Source organism: Hyperolius riggenbachi, chromosome 10, assembly GCF_040937935.1.
Source record: "Hyperolius riggenbachi isolate aHypRig1 chromosome 10, aHypRig1.pri, whole genome shotgun sequence".
NCBI classification, from domain to species: Eukaryota; Metazoa; Chordata; class Amphibia; order Anura; family Hyperoliidae; genus Hyperolius; species Hyperolius riggenbachi.
Window position 1 is genome coordinate 184,942,819 of NC_090655.1, and position 16,992 is coordinate 184,959,810.

The window sequence follows — 16,992 nt, forward strand, 5'->3', positions numbered from 1 at the left end:
GTTTTAGATGCATCTCACAGTCTGCATGGCTCCAGATATGCCTAGCAACTATCCAGGGGAGTAATCTAAATATCTCATGCCTACCACCATGATACTTTTTGTGCGCTTCTCCTCCCCCCCCCCCCCCAACTTACCTGTGTCTGCAGCTGCTGAACGCCCCCTGCCCCCCACAGATCTTGCAGAGTTCTCGGCAGTGGAGCGTCATGCTTTAGCTTGTTCTGGCGACAGGACAGGTTCTATTCACTTCCTTTTCAGTGTAGCCGTGTCTGGGCTGCACAGCTATACTAAAGAGCTGTGCCGAGGTTCGCAGGTGCTATTGTTATGGCCCTGCAACTATCCTGCATTTGAGTCACTCCCACAGGATCTGGATATTATCAGGTAGTTGTAAGAATGTGACTCAGCTGTGCATTATTTATATAAAGACACCCAATGGAATATTATTTCTTCTAGGTTTAGTTATTAGAAAAGAGATATTGAAGGTCTTCTCAGTGATATTTGAAGCAGTTGTGACCGCTGTGGGTTTAAGAGCTAAATTACATACACATATCAGTATCCAGTAGACTAGCCTACTAATATTTTCCTGTAGTGCCTAAAAAGATTTGATTTATAAATGTATCACTCAAAGGGTTAGATAAGTTATTGCTACCAAACAGAGATTTTCCAACACCTAAGGGTCTGTTTACACAAAGGCCATTTGTAAAATGTCAGACCTTAAACAATGCTACATTGTGAAGCTTATCAAGCATTCATAGCACTGGGAAGGGGCAAACGAGTAAAGAGAAGCTTAATACATACTTATGCTTCACAAAGCTTGTAAAATGTGTATGGGGCATTTTAAAATGCCTATGTATAAACAAGGCTAACATTTTTGGTATTTGTAAGTCCTTGATGTAAACATGATCTGACCATAAGGGAACATTCACTTATAGGAAGTATAAACATGCCAGACCATTGCAGAATGCCTCACAAAGGTTTGCAAGCATTTTTAAACTTTTTTTATGGTTCCAGATAGGCTGTATTTCCACTTCTTGTGATGTCTGGCTGCACCTTTTGATGTGTGGTTTTCTTAGACACCACCCACATTAAGCTAGGTACACACATAAGAGATAAAAGTCTTTGGAAAATGAAAGATCAAAGACCAATTTAACCACCTTCTATGTAGTATGAGAGCCATACCTACACAATCTATTCTGTTAAGCTGAGTAGGGGTACATCAAAAAAGAGCGTCGGGGAAAAAAGGGCGCGTGGTGTAAACGATAAACAGTATTATCGTTTATTGAAATATTGTGTAGAATTTCGTTTAGAAATAGTGTTTTAAGAATTTATAAATCACTAAATAATGTGTATGAGATCGGCAATTCTTAAAACGTTAATCTTCCCTATTTGTAAACTGAAACTTATTTTAACGTTTGTTAAAAACCCTCCCTGTACCTCTCCCTAACCCCTAGACCCCCTGTTGGTGCCTAAACCTAAGACCCCCCTGTTGGTGCCTAAACCTAAGACCCCCCTGTTGGTGCCTAAACCTAAGACCCCCCTGTTGGTGCCTAAACCTAAGACCCCCCAGTTGGTGCCTAAACCTAAGACCCCCCCTGTTGGTGCCTAAACCTAAGACCCCCCAGCTGGTGCCTAAACCGAAGACCCCCCTGTTGGTGCCTAAACCTAAGACCCCCCAGTTGGTGCCTAAACCTAAGACCCCCCTGTTGGTGCCTAAACCTAAGACCCCCCTGTTGGTGCCTAAACCTAAGACCCCCCTGTTGGTGCCTAAACCTAAGACCCCCTATGGATAATAATGTTTTACAGACATTAATAAATAAAAAATGTAAATAAAAAAATGTAATTAATTTTTTTGGGTGGATAATAATGTTTTAGAAATGTTTTATAAATAGTGATTTAGTATCTTTATAAACGTTATTCGTCACGGGCTGATTTTGTAAAGTTAAATCATCACAAACATAGTCATAAATCCTTAAAATTCTCCGGGCGCCGTTTGTGAAAACGTTAATAATCTCGGGCGCCTTTTTCTCCCTGTTCGGCGCCCGATAAACGATATTTATAATGGGAGTGAATGGGGCGCCCTTTTTGTCCACTTGTCTCATGCGCCCAAATCTACTGCTTCCGCTGAGTAGACCCATCAGAAAAAAAATCTTTGAAAACTGAGGAATGTATCTGTCACATAGGTTTGTCAGGGAGTTTTGAAAGGCTGTACACATGCAAAAGATCAGGATCTACAAAAGATCAGTTCCTGCAAAATGTTTTCATAGTCTATGATATCCGGAGATCTCATACACACCTTGTTTAACGGACAGTCATCTGCTGATCAGATCCACCAGATGGATCTGAAAGCTTGAGAGATAAATATCTTTAGTCTGGATCTTTTGAGGTCTTTTGTGAACTTTTTTTTTACAAAGATTTTAGTATTCAAAATCTGTTGTCCCTCATACTACATGGCAGTGGCAAAATTGGCCAGTCATCTGCAGATAAAAATGCAGATAAAAATTGGATGTGTGTGGACCTTAAAGAGACTCTGAAGTCTCTTAAAATTCCGCTTTTTATTTAAAAAATGTGTTTAACATCATTCCCCTATCTAAAACTCTGCATCCCCGCAGCTGGACACTAACTAAATTCCCCCAAACTCCCCTCGCAAAATCCACAACTTTCTTGGTCGTGGATTTTGCTGCCCTGTGCGCTTCCGTGTGAGGCAGAGCTTTCAGCTGCAGCTCTGCCTCTACACGCGTCTGTCAGCGCGCATCTCCGCCTCTCCACTGCCCCTCTCAGTGAAGGAAGACTGAGAAGGGCGGGGAAGAGGCGGCAATCCAGGCTGACAGACGCATGGAGAGGCAGAGCTACCGCTGAAAGCTCTGCCTCACACAGAAGCGCTGCCCGGATTGCCCCCCGGGGAGTTTGGGGGGAATTTAGTTAGATTCCAGCTGCAGGGATGCGTTTTAGTTAGGGGAATGATGATAAACACATTTTTGAAATAAAAAGCAGAATTTTAAGAGACTTCAGAGTGTCTTTAAATTGTACCAGAGCTCAAGTAAAGTAAAGGATCGATGCTTACTGCAATCTGGATGCGGTCTGCCGTTCAGCCGCAATCAGCCTTGTTAACTTGCTCAGTCGCGTCCAGTCAGGGTCTTCTGCGCATGTGCTAGAACCGGACTGACATCACTGAGCATGTTACCAGGGCTGATTGTGACTGAACGGCAGACCGCGGGAGGACAGCAAGGAACTCGCGCGTGTTTTTATAGGGTGGGAGGAATTCCCGGGTAAGTATTGATTCTTTACTTTACTTGAGCTCTGGTTTCTTTAAATGTAGCCATACATTTATCGATGATGGGCAGATTTGACCAAGAGACAAATCTCTCTCTGATTGGAGAGAGATTTGTCAGCTGCCCATACACCACAGACCGATTCCTGATCGTTTTCATGTTGAAATCCATCCGGAATCGACCTTGTAATGCCCGCATCCGCCGCCTTGCCACCCTGACTTTGTCAAATCTTGCCAACCCCCCCCCCCCCCGGGTTCCCAGTGCAAGTTTAACATTACTTGTCCACGGCCTCCGCTTGTGCTGCTTGCGGAATTCCTCCGTTCTTCATACACGCGGGCCACCTGGTTGCGTAGTAAAGTGGCCGCGTGTATGACATCTGACGTCACACATGCGTCCTTATAAGGCAGCCACGTGGGGGGGGGCACATGTATGCAGAACGGAGGAACCCTGGAAGCAGTGAAGGACAAGCGGAGGCCGTGGACAGGTAATGTATAACTTTGCACTGGGCATCGGGGTGACACATAACATTAGGGGGGACAGCGTCTGGGATTTTGTCGCGTTCGTCACGAATTTGCACGCCATTACTGACGCACACACGATCAAGCAAATCGTCCCAACATGCAGCATGCGTGATCGACATATGCGACCAATTCCGTCCCAAAGTTGGTCACATTGCCAGTTGGGCATGCACTTGGCACAACCGATTTTCATTTGATTATAATAATGTTTTTAAATTCTTTTCTTGTGACCAGGCTCGGGAACAGATCTAGCTGATGCTACATCTGTACCTAAGCTGAAAGTGTTTTCTTTTCATGAAATTTGGCTGTGAACATGTATAACTCATTATGAGGGATACAAATATCAGTGTCTAACCAAACACTGTGATAATGTACGCATTTTCTGTGTCTATACAGTTTACCTTTTCATCAATTGTTTCCTTTCAAATATCTACAATATACATTATTGATCATTATTAAAGTTCATGTTTCATGAACGAGCCAATTAATTTAGATCTAATTTGACAGTTAAGTTAATCAAGTATTGCCTTTTAGGACTTCAGTGCCAAATATCGATTTCTCCTTTCTCTTTTCAACACAGTCACATGGTCCTTAGAAGCACCTTTCATCTGAAGCATCTATAAGCTCATTCCTTGCTGCTTTTTTGCGACTAGAGTAAGAGGCATCTCCAAAGTGAGTAGTGCAGCTCCAGTTCAAGCTGTTGCAGTTGCAGCAGGAAACCACGATTTGGAGCAATGCAACGATACTGAGAAACATGATGAATGGCGTTTTCCAAGGTAAAGTTCTGGTAGATCATTAAATAAGCCAGGACTAGGGTGGCTGAACGGCTTTTACCCAGAACACAATGCACAAGGATCCTTCCTGAAAAAAAAAATTATATGTATGTGTATATAATTAGAGGTTAATTGAAGCTAGATAAAACATACTGCAGAGCAGGAATCATTAGAAGACATATTGTTGTTACATTACATTGGAAATATTTTTGTTTTAAAGCAAGTACAAAAATGGAGTCACGTCCCTACCGGTCCCCCTCCCCTCCCTGTTCTTCATTTGATATATTGATGCACTTTGAAGAGATTAGCTCACCTTCTTACCCCTTTTCCTCCCTTTTCACTGCTCTCTCTATTCTTTTCTCTTACTTCTCTGTTGCTTTTCTTTCCTTTTTCCTTTTCTTGGCTCTTTCTTTCCTCTTATGAGCTATTATGTGATAATTCATATACCTGACTAATCTTGCCTTTTTATTATTTGTTTTTTCTCTTACTAGCAGTGTGTGCATGGGTCTCTGGGTATTTATTTTTGTTGAGAGCTGGTATCCCGAGTTTATGTTCACTTTGTGCCTCGGGGTCCCTGACGTATGCTACTCCCTCTTCGACTGAAGCAGGGACATTTTGAGACTCTCAGGAGCTCACATGGGGGCAGCCATGTGATTTTTCTTGCTTGGTAATGATTGCTCATAACATTTATGAATGCTACATCTTTTCTCTCCAAAATGTACTGGTTATGTGGATTTCGTATTTCATAGTTTCTCTTTTCTTTTCTTTCATGAGATTTTATTCTGTGTCTTGTTACTAGGATGTGGCAGCACCAGTGAGCTGCTGCTATTTTGCAACTCTATAGGTATTTTTGACACAAGGGCCCATATGCAATTATTTTTTTTTCTCCTGAGTTTTGTCCTAGGAGAAAAATAATTCATTTTCTATTTAGAATAACTTTTCAGCACTTTGCAGTTGAAAAAGTACCAAAAAGTAGGTGGAATGTACTTTCAAAACTATTGAAAAAAAAACTGCTTTCAAAACTATATTCTCAGGGATATATTTCTTTTCAAAAGCACTTAGTGAATGGCAGTTGCTCTGTCCAACTGCCGAAAAACTGTGTAGGGAGCAGGGAAGCGGGCCAGCATCTTTGTTTAAATCGTTTTTAGGGAATATCTTTATAAAGCATAAAAGCCTTGCTGAGAATCCCCTATGAAGAGATGGACTAGTCCAAAACCTGTCACTTCTGTCAGATTTCTACTGCCTACTGTAAGTGACAGCATTATAGGAGAAAAGTAATTTATGGCTCATTTTACTCTGGAAAAAAATCTACTTCTTATTTGTATATGTTTGCACATATTTTAAATTGTACAGTTTTTCGCTGTAGTGCCCTTTTAAGTATTGTCTTGCTTGCTGGTGATTTAAAATGCATTATATTGACAACTTCGAAAATATTACTAAGGAGAAAACTCAGGAGAAAAAGTTATTTGCATATTGGTCGTGCAATTCACTTTTTCAACTAGTTTTCTCCTAGGTGATATTTTCACACCTGATTAATAAAATTATTATTATTATTGATTTATAAAGCGCCAACATATTCCGTGGCGCTGTACAAAGTAAGAAACAAACATGGGGTACATAATAATACAGACAATGGTGTACACCAATATACAAGATACATAATTGGTGACAAAATACAAAGAATGATACTAAATACAAATTATCGAATTGGTAATGACAGTGATAAAATTAACATGATGAATAAAATGTATAATGGTTACCAAGACACAAAAGGGGGAGAGAGCCCTGCCCTTGCGAGCTTACAATCTAAAGGGAATGGGGGGGGGGATGCCCTTCAAGCCACCAGCAAGCAAGACAATACTCAGAATAATTTTGACAGTACTTATTCACATACTGGTACTTTTTAGTACTTTTTCAGTTGCAGGGTGATAAAAAGTTATTTCGAACAGAAGATGAACAATTATCACCTAGCAGGGCCCATATACAATTCATTTTTTTCACCTGAGTTATCTCCTAGGAGATAATTTTCATCTTCTCTGTAAACTACATTTTCAGCATTTTACAATTAAAAATGTACCCAAAAGTTGGTAAAAAAAAGTACAAATTTTGAGTATTTTATTGCTTGCTGGTGACTTAAAAGGCATTTTATGACAATTTGTAAAAATATCACCTAAGAGGAAACTGATGAGAAAACGTGAATTGCAAATAGTCCAATGTGCTTTTTCTTACATTTGTATTGTTGAAAACCTTTATTTGAAAAATAAAGAATCTTAAAAAAATGGAGTCACGTCAAACAGTGTACAGTAGGGCTAAACTATGTATATTTGGAATGTTATACCTGTTGAAATATTTGTAATTTTGTTAAGCTACTTTTGGGATTTACCCACCTTTACTGTGTAGCCTAACCAATAGGGTAATGCACTCACTTACTGCTTTAGTTGCATAGCCTGCTCCATTGACTGTGACTGAGCATCCTCTTAGTGCTATAGCTGACCCTCTACCCTACAAATCCACAGATCTGAGGCTCCACCATTTTTTCAAATAACCCTCCAGGACAGGTGCTTACATATGAGATTAGGCCCCGCCCCCAACAGGAAACACAAAGAACTAGCTCTCTATAAGTTCCACCTCTAACCTCTACCTGCCAGTTCTTTGTGTTTCCTGTTCCGGGGAACACCTAGCTCTCTGGCTAGGAGAGGTGGTCGGCAGCCAGGCAGTGCTGAGGCCATTAGGAACTAGTAAAGGGTAGCCTGGTCCAGGTGGAATGATGAGGTTTACCTTATCCACCGGGTGGTGGATTCTCCTGGGATGGCCGGCAGGTGCAGTGGTGACCAGGGGAGCGGCAGCGGAGGCAGCTAAGGCGGAGGCCATACACCCAACGGAGGAAGCTGGCGCCATGCGGAGGCGGAATGGTGGCTTCTGGAGTGTGCGGGAGTGTGGCAGCGTGTCCAGGCGGAAGCGAGGGCAGTAACGCTGGCTATGCGAAACTTCCGCCCTTACGGTGACGTATTTCCGGTTCCGGGTTGGGTGCCTGCTTAGAGGCCGCGGCGTCCATCCCCACATGCGTTTGTGTGTAGGAGGAGATGGACGCAAAGCAGAAGACAGCAGATCAGGTAAGTGGAGGCTACGTCGGAGGACATTCGCCCGTCTGATCTGCAAGGTCTGATGTTAGTAGCCGCTGTCTGATTGAGGTCTGCTAAGGGGGGAAAGTTAATGTTTACCTATCCCGCAGTCTGATCTCAGAGGTCTGATATTGTATTAAACAGATGCTTAGATGGTTAATATAGGAGTCATATACACAACCTAGTGCATGTTAGTTATAGTATATGCTAAATTTACAGCGGCATTATTTATGGTCCCAACATAAAAGTTTATATGTGATTAAGTGTGGATATTAGGTGATTACTATTCAGTCTAAATCATCCTAATGCATATGGTGTTTTTGTTTAACCAATTAAAAGCATCTAAGTTATATCAGGTGATTATGGGATGTTGGCAATTACTGATATATTTGTATATTGGATATGCACAGGGAATGGCTGTCAGTGCAATTGTCCTGATGCAAATTAGACTTTGTTTAGGCTATTATACGAATTGAATTAGGATCCAGGCCGCTCATATTATTCAATCATGTTGATATAGAGTAAGGTGGCTGTTTAACATATTGATGGGGTTATTTTGTATGTTTCCCTTAGGATGCTATGGAGTCTGATAGCTCTGAAAGGCCCAGGAGTTGCATTCTCTGTAATAAACCCTTACAACTGCACTGGCCAAAAGCATCCTGTCAGAAATGTATTTCAAGTATCATTAATGAAGATAATACAGCCTCTTGTAAAGACTTTATGTTTACAATGCGCCAAGAAATGGTTGAGACCTTTAAGGCATTTAGAGAAAGTCTACCTACCACCTCTGCACAAGGGCGGCAGCCTGAGCAGGTAGTTAAACCTAAAAAAGCCACAAGTAAATCCCCTAGAATTATTTATTCATCAGAAGAAGAGCAAGAGAGTCACCACGAAACGGGTGAACCATACTCTGTGTCTTCTGAGGAATTGTCTGAACATGAGGAGACTGAAGATGCAAATAAGGCATCAAAGTTTAAATTTGCCTCAGAAGAGACAGAAGAGCTGCTTAAGGCAATTTATTCAACGCTAGATATACCACAGAAAAAGACGTCAGAAAAATCCTTGCATGACAAATTGTATATGGGAATGGAACCATCAGAGCAACTTTGTTTTCCTTTGCATAATTCTATGAAGAATTTAATTACATTACAATGGAAAGATCCTGAGAAAAGATTATTTATTTCAAAGGGATTTAAGAGACGTTTTCCGTTTGCGGAAGAGGATGCGAAGTTATGGGAGTCATGTCCCAAGCTTGACGCAGCTTTTAGCCAAGTCGAGAAAGATAATGAGTTAGCTTTCGAGGATTTTGGTAGACTTAAGGATCCAGGGGATAAGAGAATTGAATTTTCACTTAAAAAGGCTTGGTCAGCTTGTGCGACCAACTTCAAACCAGCCGCAGCAACGACCTGTGTATCCCGCACTATGTCTGTATGGTTGGAAAGAATTAAAAGATTGGTTGACGAAGATGCACCTAAGAAAGATATTCTTGAAGCCATTGAGGTGGTTGAGGGTGGTAATGATTATGTGATTGATGCAGCCTCAGAATCACTAAGAGTAACAGCAAGATCCACGGCACTAATAAATAATGCACGTAGGAATCTATGGTTAAAAACTTGGGATGGGAGTCAGACATCAAAAGCCAGGGCATGTAGTCTTCCCTTCTCAGGAGATTTATTATTTGGTCCACAGCTCCAGGAGGTATTAGAGCGTACAGCCAGCAAAAAGACAACCTTTCCTAAAAAGAGAAAGTTTGAGCCAAAAAAGAAGCCGTTTTTTCGTAAAAGACAGGCACAGGGTAAGGAACAGCAGAGGCGTAAGCCTTGGGCAGGCAATAGAGGTTTTACCAAAAGAAATCCGTTGTTCAGATCAACGGAAAATAAGGACAGACCATGACGCCAACAAGGTGGGAGGCAGGTTAAAAAAGTTCCTACTAGGTTGGAAAGAAATAACAAAAAACAAATTTATTTTAGATCTAGTAGAAAATGGATACAAGATCCAATTTTCAAAACCTCCTCCCAATCGATTTGTAATTACTCAGGCCCCAAGAGTGCCAGAGGAAAAGAGAGCGATGTTACAGATAGTGCAGGATATGCTCGCAAGAGACGTGGTCTGCAGAGTTCCAGTAGATCAGGAAGAAAGGGGATTCTACTCCAGAGTCTTTTTCGTAAAGAAGCCCACAGGGAAATATCGTTTGATATTAAACCTCAAACCTCTGAATCCATATATAAAATACGAGAGATTCCGAATGGAGACAGTATTTACGATGCGAAACCTACTGTTCCCAGATTGTTTTATGATCAATATCGATTTAACAGATGCTTATTGGCATATCCCAATAAGGAAAGAATCTCAAGTTTTCCTTCGATTCAGTATAAAGACGAGTTCAGGTCCAGAACATTTTCAATTTTGCGGTCTTCCATTCGGAATCTCTTCAGCACCCAGAATTTTCACAAAAGTAATGGCAGAAATTGTGGGGGCTCTACACCTCAGGGGCATTCTTGTAATCCCATACCTGGACGATTTGTTAGTACTAGCCGACAGTATTCAAGCACTGGAAAACCACAAGAAGTTGGTGATAGAACTCCTAGAGCGGACAGGTTGGCTAGTGAATTTTCAGAAATCCTACCTCATTCCAACACAGCAGATTCAATTCCTGGGGTTCAGGGTGGATTCAGTGTCTCAAAAATTATATCTTCCACAGGACAAGATAATGAAACTCCAGACAATGGTACAGCAATACCAGAGGGAAACAGTCACAACAGTAAGACAAGTAATGAGGTTGATAGGATTTTTAACCTCCACAGCTCCATCAGTATACTGGGCACTGAGGCACATAAGACACATACAGCAATGGCTTCTGCAGAATTGGAGAGGAGTTCAAACGGCCATAGATCAGACCCTTTGTATGCCAGCAGAGATAAAGCAGAGCCTAGATTGGTGGGTCCAGGAGGACAGACTGATACAGGGTCGTTTATGGAGATATCCGATAACGAGGGTATTAACGACAGATGCCAGCCTGATAGGTTGGGGGGCTCATATAGAAAGCATTTATTTACAGGGTACTTGGTCGAAAGAAGTAATGACTCACTCGTCAAACTTTCGAGAATTGCTAGCAGTAAAGGAGGCACTGATACAGGCGGCCGACAAGATAAGAGGCCACCATCTCCAAGTCAGGTCAGACAACATCACAGTAGTGATGTATTTGAACAAACAAGGAGGTACGAGGTCAGAACAGCTTCTAAACCTAGTACTACAGATATTAGATTGGGCAGAACAGAACCTTCAATCGATTACAGCAGTTCATCTCAAGGGGTCACTGAATACTATGGCGGATCTATTAAGCAGAAAAAGATTGTCAAATTCAGAGCTAAGCCTAAACCCAAGAGTGTTCAGGGAGTTGACACAGAAGTGGGGTTGTCCTCAAGTAGATCTGTTTGCCAACTGGAAGAACACACACTGCGACCACTTTTTTTCCCTAGATCCAAAAGGAGCTTTAGGAGTAGATGCCTTGGCTCAGACATGGGATTTTCAGATCGCCTATGCCTTCCCGCCAATCCCTCTATTATCAGTAGTATTACAAAAGCTAAGATCAACTACAATGTATATGATACTGATTGCACCCAATTGGCCAAAACGAGTCTGGTTCCCAATGATAAAATCGATGTTGGTGGACAAACCGATCCAATTGAGAGACAGACACAGCCTCCTCAAAAGAGAAGACGAGTGGACTCAGATTCCCAATCTTCAGCTGACAGCGTGGTTTCTGAGGGGCAAATCTTAAAAAGAAGAGGATTTTCTGACAGAGTAACAAGAACGATACTGAACAGTAGGAAAAGCGTTACGAGGGCAATCTACTTAAAGTATTGGAAGACCTTTTGTAATTGGAAAGAGCAATCAGGTCTGAAATCCAACAGACTGGCCTCAGTATTAGAATTTTTGCAGGATGGAGTCGACAAGAGACTGGCATTAAGTACTTTGAAAGTGCAGATTGCAGCCCTTTCAGTTTTTCTTAATAGGCGGTTAGCCTTAGAACCCTTAGTTATTAGATTTCTGAAATCGGTAGAACGTTCTAGGCCAGTAATGAAACGTTCATACCCAAGATGGGATTTAACTTTAGTTCTAAACGTCTTAATGAGTGAGGACTTTGAGCCATTAAATGAAATTTCATTACGATTATTAACAATGAAAACAGTTTTTTTGGTAGCAGTGACCTCAGCAAGGAGGATAAGCGAACTGGAGGCACTAAGCTCGGTTGAACCTTTTTGTTTAATTTTTCACGATAGGGTAGTCCTGAAGACGACGAGTGAGTTCTTGCCAAAGGTTGCTACCCTGTCCAATAGGATGCAAGAGATTGTATTGCCATCCTTTTGTAAAAACGCAACAGATCCAAGGGAAATTAAATGGCATAAACTAGATGTCAGGAGATGTTTGCTATTTTATTTAGACAGAGTAAAGGAGTTTAGAAAATCTACGGCATTATTTGTGAATTTTTCTGGAGCAGCAAAGGGAAAAAGCATGTCTAAGGCCTCTATAGCAAGATGGATCAGATCCTGCATTAAGGAAGCATATAGGCTTAAGGGAGTTCCAGGTCCAAGAGAAGTAACAGCACATTCGGCTAGGTCAGTTGCAACTTCCTGGGCTTACAGAGCTGGAGCGACGGCAACCGAAATCTGCAAGGCGGCCACCTGGAAGACGGTGAACACCTTCATCAAACACTACAGGTTGGATCTATTATCGGCAGAGGAACAGACTTTTGGAAGAAAGGTTCTTCAGGCTGTGATCCCTCCCTAAGGTTAGTGTTATTTATTGCATATCATCTCATATGTAAGCACCTGTCCTGGAGGGTTATTTGAAAAAACCAAAATTAGCTTACCTGGTAATGCTGTTTTTAATAACCCTCCAGGACAGGTGACCCACCCTAGAAACTTATGGTTGCATGTAAATAATTTGATGTGTAAACATGTGGTCATAAAAAGGTTTTTTAACTATAAACGGATATTTAGGTAATGTGTGAAGTAGAATAATCTATCGGAACAGTTAATTGGAACATACTGGCAGGTAGAGGTTAGAGGTGGAACTTATAGAGAGCTAGTTCTTTGTGTTTCCTGTTGGGGGCGGGGCCTAATCTCATATGTAAGCACCTGTCCTGGAGGGTTATTAAAAACAGCATTACCAGGTAAGCTAATTTTGGTTTTTTCATACAATTTGTTGAAAAAGCACATAAATCATTGCTGCAAACGTTTTGTTTTCATAGACACAAGCCAAGATACAGAACATTTATAGCTCACTTTTCTCCTGGCGGTCTCAAAGCTCCAGAGCTGCAGCCACTAGTATACACTCTATAGGCAATAGCAGTATTACGAGTCTTGCCCAAGGATCTTTACTGATCTGGCTTACTGAACAGGAAGAGCCAAGATTCGAACCCTGGTCTCCTGTGTCAGAGGCAGAACTCTTAACCAGTACTCTATCCAGCCACTGTATAGACCTTTATCAAATGCTAAACCTAGACTACCATGACTATATACAAAAAACACCCCCCAAATGGGCAGGCAAATCACTTAAAGTGAACCTCCAGACTAAAAATCTACTTAGCAGCCCTGAAAAAAAAGCCTAATTTTTAGCTGCACAGAAGCTAAGCTCTGCCCCATCAAAGAAATCTGCCCGGGCATTTTTCACCTGATGCTGTGCAAAGCATGATGGGATTTCTGATGATGTTGTTCTCGTTCCCTAGTGCACGCAGCTGGGAGGGGTGATCAGGACACAGGACAGGCAGTCACTTCCTTTCAACCAAAAAGATGGCTGCCCCCCTGAAATCACAAACATTTACCTTTTCTTTTAAAACGGGGTGGGAAAGAGATTATATTACCTATCTATTTTAATTAACATAACTAATGTAACTTAATGATAGTATGTTTGTTTAGGCTGAAGTTACTCTTTAAAGAGCAACTCATTCTAGCAAAAAGTAAAGTACATTACAAACATTTTCATGCAAAATATAAGATGCTAAATCCCTAACACCCACATTATAACATTGCATATCAATTCATACACACTAGACATGAACAGATCAAGCAAATTGCATAAAAAGAAATAATTTTAAAGAAATCCTTATTCCCTTTAAAATGCATAGAAAATAAAATAATTCTTAGGAAAAAGTACCAACCAAAGAAAGACTAGATTGTCTCGCAAAAAAACAATATATCAATAATTTAGGTATGATAAGTAGTGATAGTTATTGGCGAATGAATGGTAGGAGCGTGAAATGTGAAAATTGATCTTATTTTAAAAGGAAATAACCTATGGTAGGGAAGTACAGCAAGTGCTAAAAACCCCCAAAACTAGAGTAGTTATTTATGTATGTAAAACAGTCAAAGTCAAATTTATCCAGATATCCTGAAAAGTAAATAGAAGGCAAAATCCATTTATCTGGGCTGGAGAAACAATGCTGATAAGGTTTTAATGCTGAAAAGTTTAAAGGGTCATTATTTATTTTTGTTATGCAGCTGAATAAAGCAAATTTTATACGAAACTGTCATGGCTGCTGTAGAATTCAGTCTTAAAGAATCAAATCTTAAACTGAAATTAAAAATCGAGGCCTCCGCTCTATGTGACTAATGTTCTATTTACCATTAGCACTGCACATACAATTAATGATCTCATAAGTTTATTTTCAGTTCAGCCTTACTTTAATGCCCGTTAACTACACCGCACATAAAATAATGGGCAAGCAAGAAGATAACTGGTACAGCATTTGTGCCCTCTCATGTATTATCTACCTGCTGGTGTGTTATTTTATAAGTAACCTAGTTAACGAGTACTAAGGTTTTATTCGTAATATTTAATGCATGTACATGTTTATTTACATAAACCTTACTTTGTTTCAGTGTAATGCTGCTTTGTGAATTAACCCCTATATGCTATCCATTTTGCATGAATTATTGTAGGCATTAAATCATCATTTTTAGTTGTTCTGTACTCACCATTTGGTGTGGTCAGGGCTTTGTGTATGAACTGTGCCGCTGGGCGTAAATATACACTTATGTTAAATTCTGGGCAGTCTTCTGCAGTGATGCCATAGTAATGGATATCAGGACCGTAATCCACGTTCTCTCCTGTGCATTCCCATGAGGCGTGAGCTGCGTTCAGGACATGTGTGATGGCCATCTTCTTCAGCTTTTTTTTGTCATTTGCAATAATTCTGTTACATGATATAAGATACAAGTATAAGTGTGTTGCGTAACATGCCTAGCAGTACTGAACTTGTCTTACAAGGTCACTGAACTCCTCTAACAGTCAGGGTACTACTTTCAGTTAGAAGAAATGGTGAAACTAGCAAAGCAGGTGTATGTAGAATAAAATGCATTTTTTGTTAGTGTCAAAAATAATATTGCATTTATTATGAGTAAGCAAGCACTTGAATTAGACATTGTTATTAGCTCCTGCGATCTCTGTAGTGTAATTGCATCACTTGTCACTTTGGCATTGCCACTTACACATCCCCCAGGAATAGGTTGGGAAAGACTTGGTCCACGTGATGTGTATCCCCCTTGTAGCTTTCTAACAGTGCCTCCAGCTCACACACGGGAGGGGGGTCCCTACATAGCTTCCTCATTTTAAGAGCCTAAGAAAAAGTAGCAGCAGTAGAAGGAGATCCTTAGATGTAGCAGTTGTACTGCCTATATCAGACTGTCACTATGAGGAGACACTTGATGCTGTGTAACAGCTGACAGACTGTCACTAAGTTCGTCTAGAAGAGATTTGGTGGGGGCTGGGAGAGTTTAGACACTGAGCAATTGTCCTGAGGCATGTTCTGCTCGCGGCTATAAAATACTGGTATCAAAATAGAAAAATAACTGAAACAATGAGCTTTTGAGTCTTCGTAGTTCTGCATCTATGATCACTGACATTTAAGAATATTTTAACAGTATAAAGTAGGTCCCTTGGTAAATATCCATGCTGATTATGGATAAAATTAAACTTTAAAAAAATCTAATTATTTACCAATCATTTTTGAAAATGAGTGACAAGTTCTGAGGTGGATAAGCTATTTAGCTGAGTTAAATATTTTCCTTTTCTTTGTAGTAAATTTTAGGACAGCAGGGATCTCTTAGGCCTAGTGCACACCAGAGCGGTTCTGCTGCGGTTTGCGATCCGCTTACGGGTGCGGATCCGCTTGGGTAATGTATTTCAATGGGCTGGTGCACACCAGAGCGGGAGGCGTTTTGCAGAAACGCATACTCCCGGGCTGCTGCAGATTTTGGATTGCGGATGCGTTTCTACCTCAATGTTAAGTATAGGAAAAACGCAAACCGCTCTGAAAAACGGCACTTCAGAGCGGTTTTGCAGGCTTTTTTAGTTACAGTAGCTGTTCAGTAACAGCTTTACTGTAACAATACATGAAATCTACTACACCAAAAACGCTTCCCAAAACCGCAAAATGCTAGCTGAAACGCTACAGAAAAATAAGAAAAAGCGTTTCAAAATCTGCTAGCATTTTGCGGATCTGATAGCGGTTTTTGGTGTGCACCAGGCCTTACAGTTAATGGAGATTTTTCCAGTTTTCTTAGCCTCTGCTTCCCTTTCTCATTGCCTAAGACAAATAAATAATGTCTGGCATGAATAAAAATAGATCTGAATTAAATTGTATTTTTGTGTTTTAAAATGTTCTCCAAATTACAATTACACTATTTTAGCAGAGTAACAGAAAACAGTTACATAGTTACACATCCTAGTCCTCAACTGCCTCTCCCTAAATACAGTGGCTTGCAGAAGTATTCGGCCCCCTTGAAGTTTTCCACATTTTGTCACATTACTGCCACAAACGTGAATCAATTTTATTGGAATTCCACGTGAAAGACCAATACAAAGTGGTGTACACGTGAGAAGTGGAACGAAAATTATACATGATTCCAAACATTTTTTAAAAATAACTGCAAAGTGGGGTGTGTGTAATTATTCAGCCCCCTTTGGTCTGAGTTCAGTCAGTTTCCCATAGACATTGCCTGATGAGTGCTAATGACTAAATAGTGCACCTGTGTGTAATCTAATGTCAGTACAAATACAGCTGCTCTGTGATGGCCTCAGAGGTTGTCTAAGAGAATATTGGGAGCAACAACACCATGAAGTCCAAATAACACACCAGACAGGTCAGGGATAAAGTTATTGAGGAATTTAAAGCAGGCTTAGGCTACAAAAAGATTTCCAAAGCCTTGAACATCCCACGGAGCACTGTTCAAATGATCATTCAGAAATGGAAGGAGTATGGCACAACTGTAAACCTACCAAGACAAGGCTGTCCACCTAAACTCACAGG

The 16,992-nt window shown here is 40.8% G+C and overlaps 1 protein-coding gene across 2 annotated transcripts in view; it reads right to left on the reverse strand.

Annotated features, from left to right (window-relative positions):
- The window catches only part of LOC137534057 (dual specificity protein phosphatase 13B-like), a 99,581-nt gene extending 84,276 nt beyond the window's left edge, over positions 1–15,305 (reverse strand). The window contains exons 1-3 of one of the 2 annotated variants that reach the window (XM_068255387.1): positions 15,173–15,305; positions 14,660–14,877; positions 4,386–4,645 (exon numbers count right to left, since the gene is read on the reverse strand). In XM_068255387.1, the coding sequence (XP_068111488.1) occupies positions 4,434–4,645; positions 14,660–14,877; positions 15,173–15,291 (549 nt within the window). In that variant the 5' untranslated portion in view covers positions 15,292–15,305 and the 3' untranslated portion in view covers positions 4,386–4,433. Of the gene's footprint in view, positions 1–4,385; positions 4,646–14,659; positions 14,878–15,172 lie in introns of those variants that run through there. The other variant, XM_068255384.1, reaches the window with a different exon arrangement.
- Between the last annotated feature and the right edge of the window lie 1,687 nt (positions 15,306–16,992).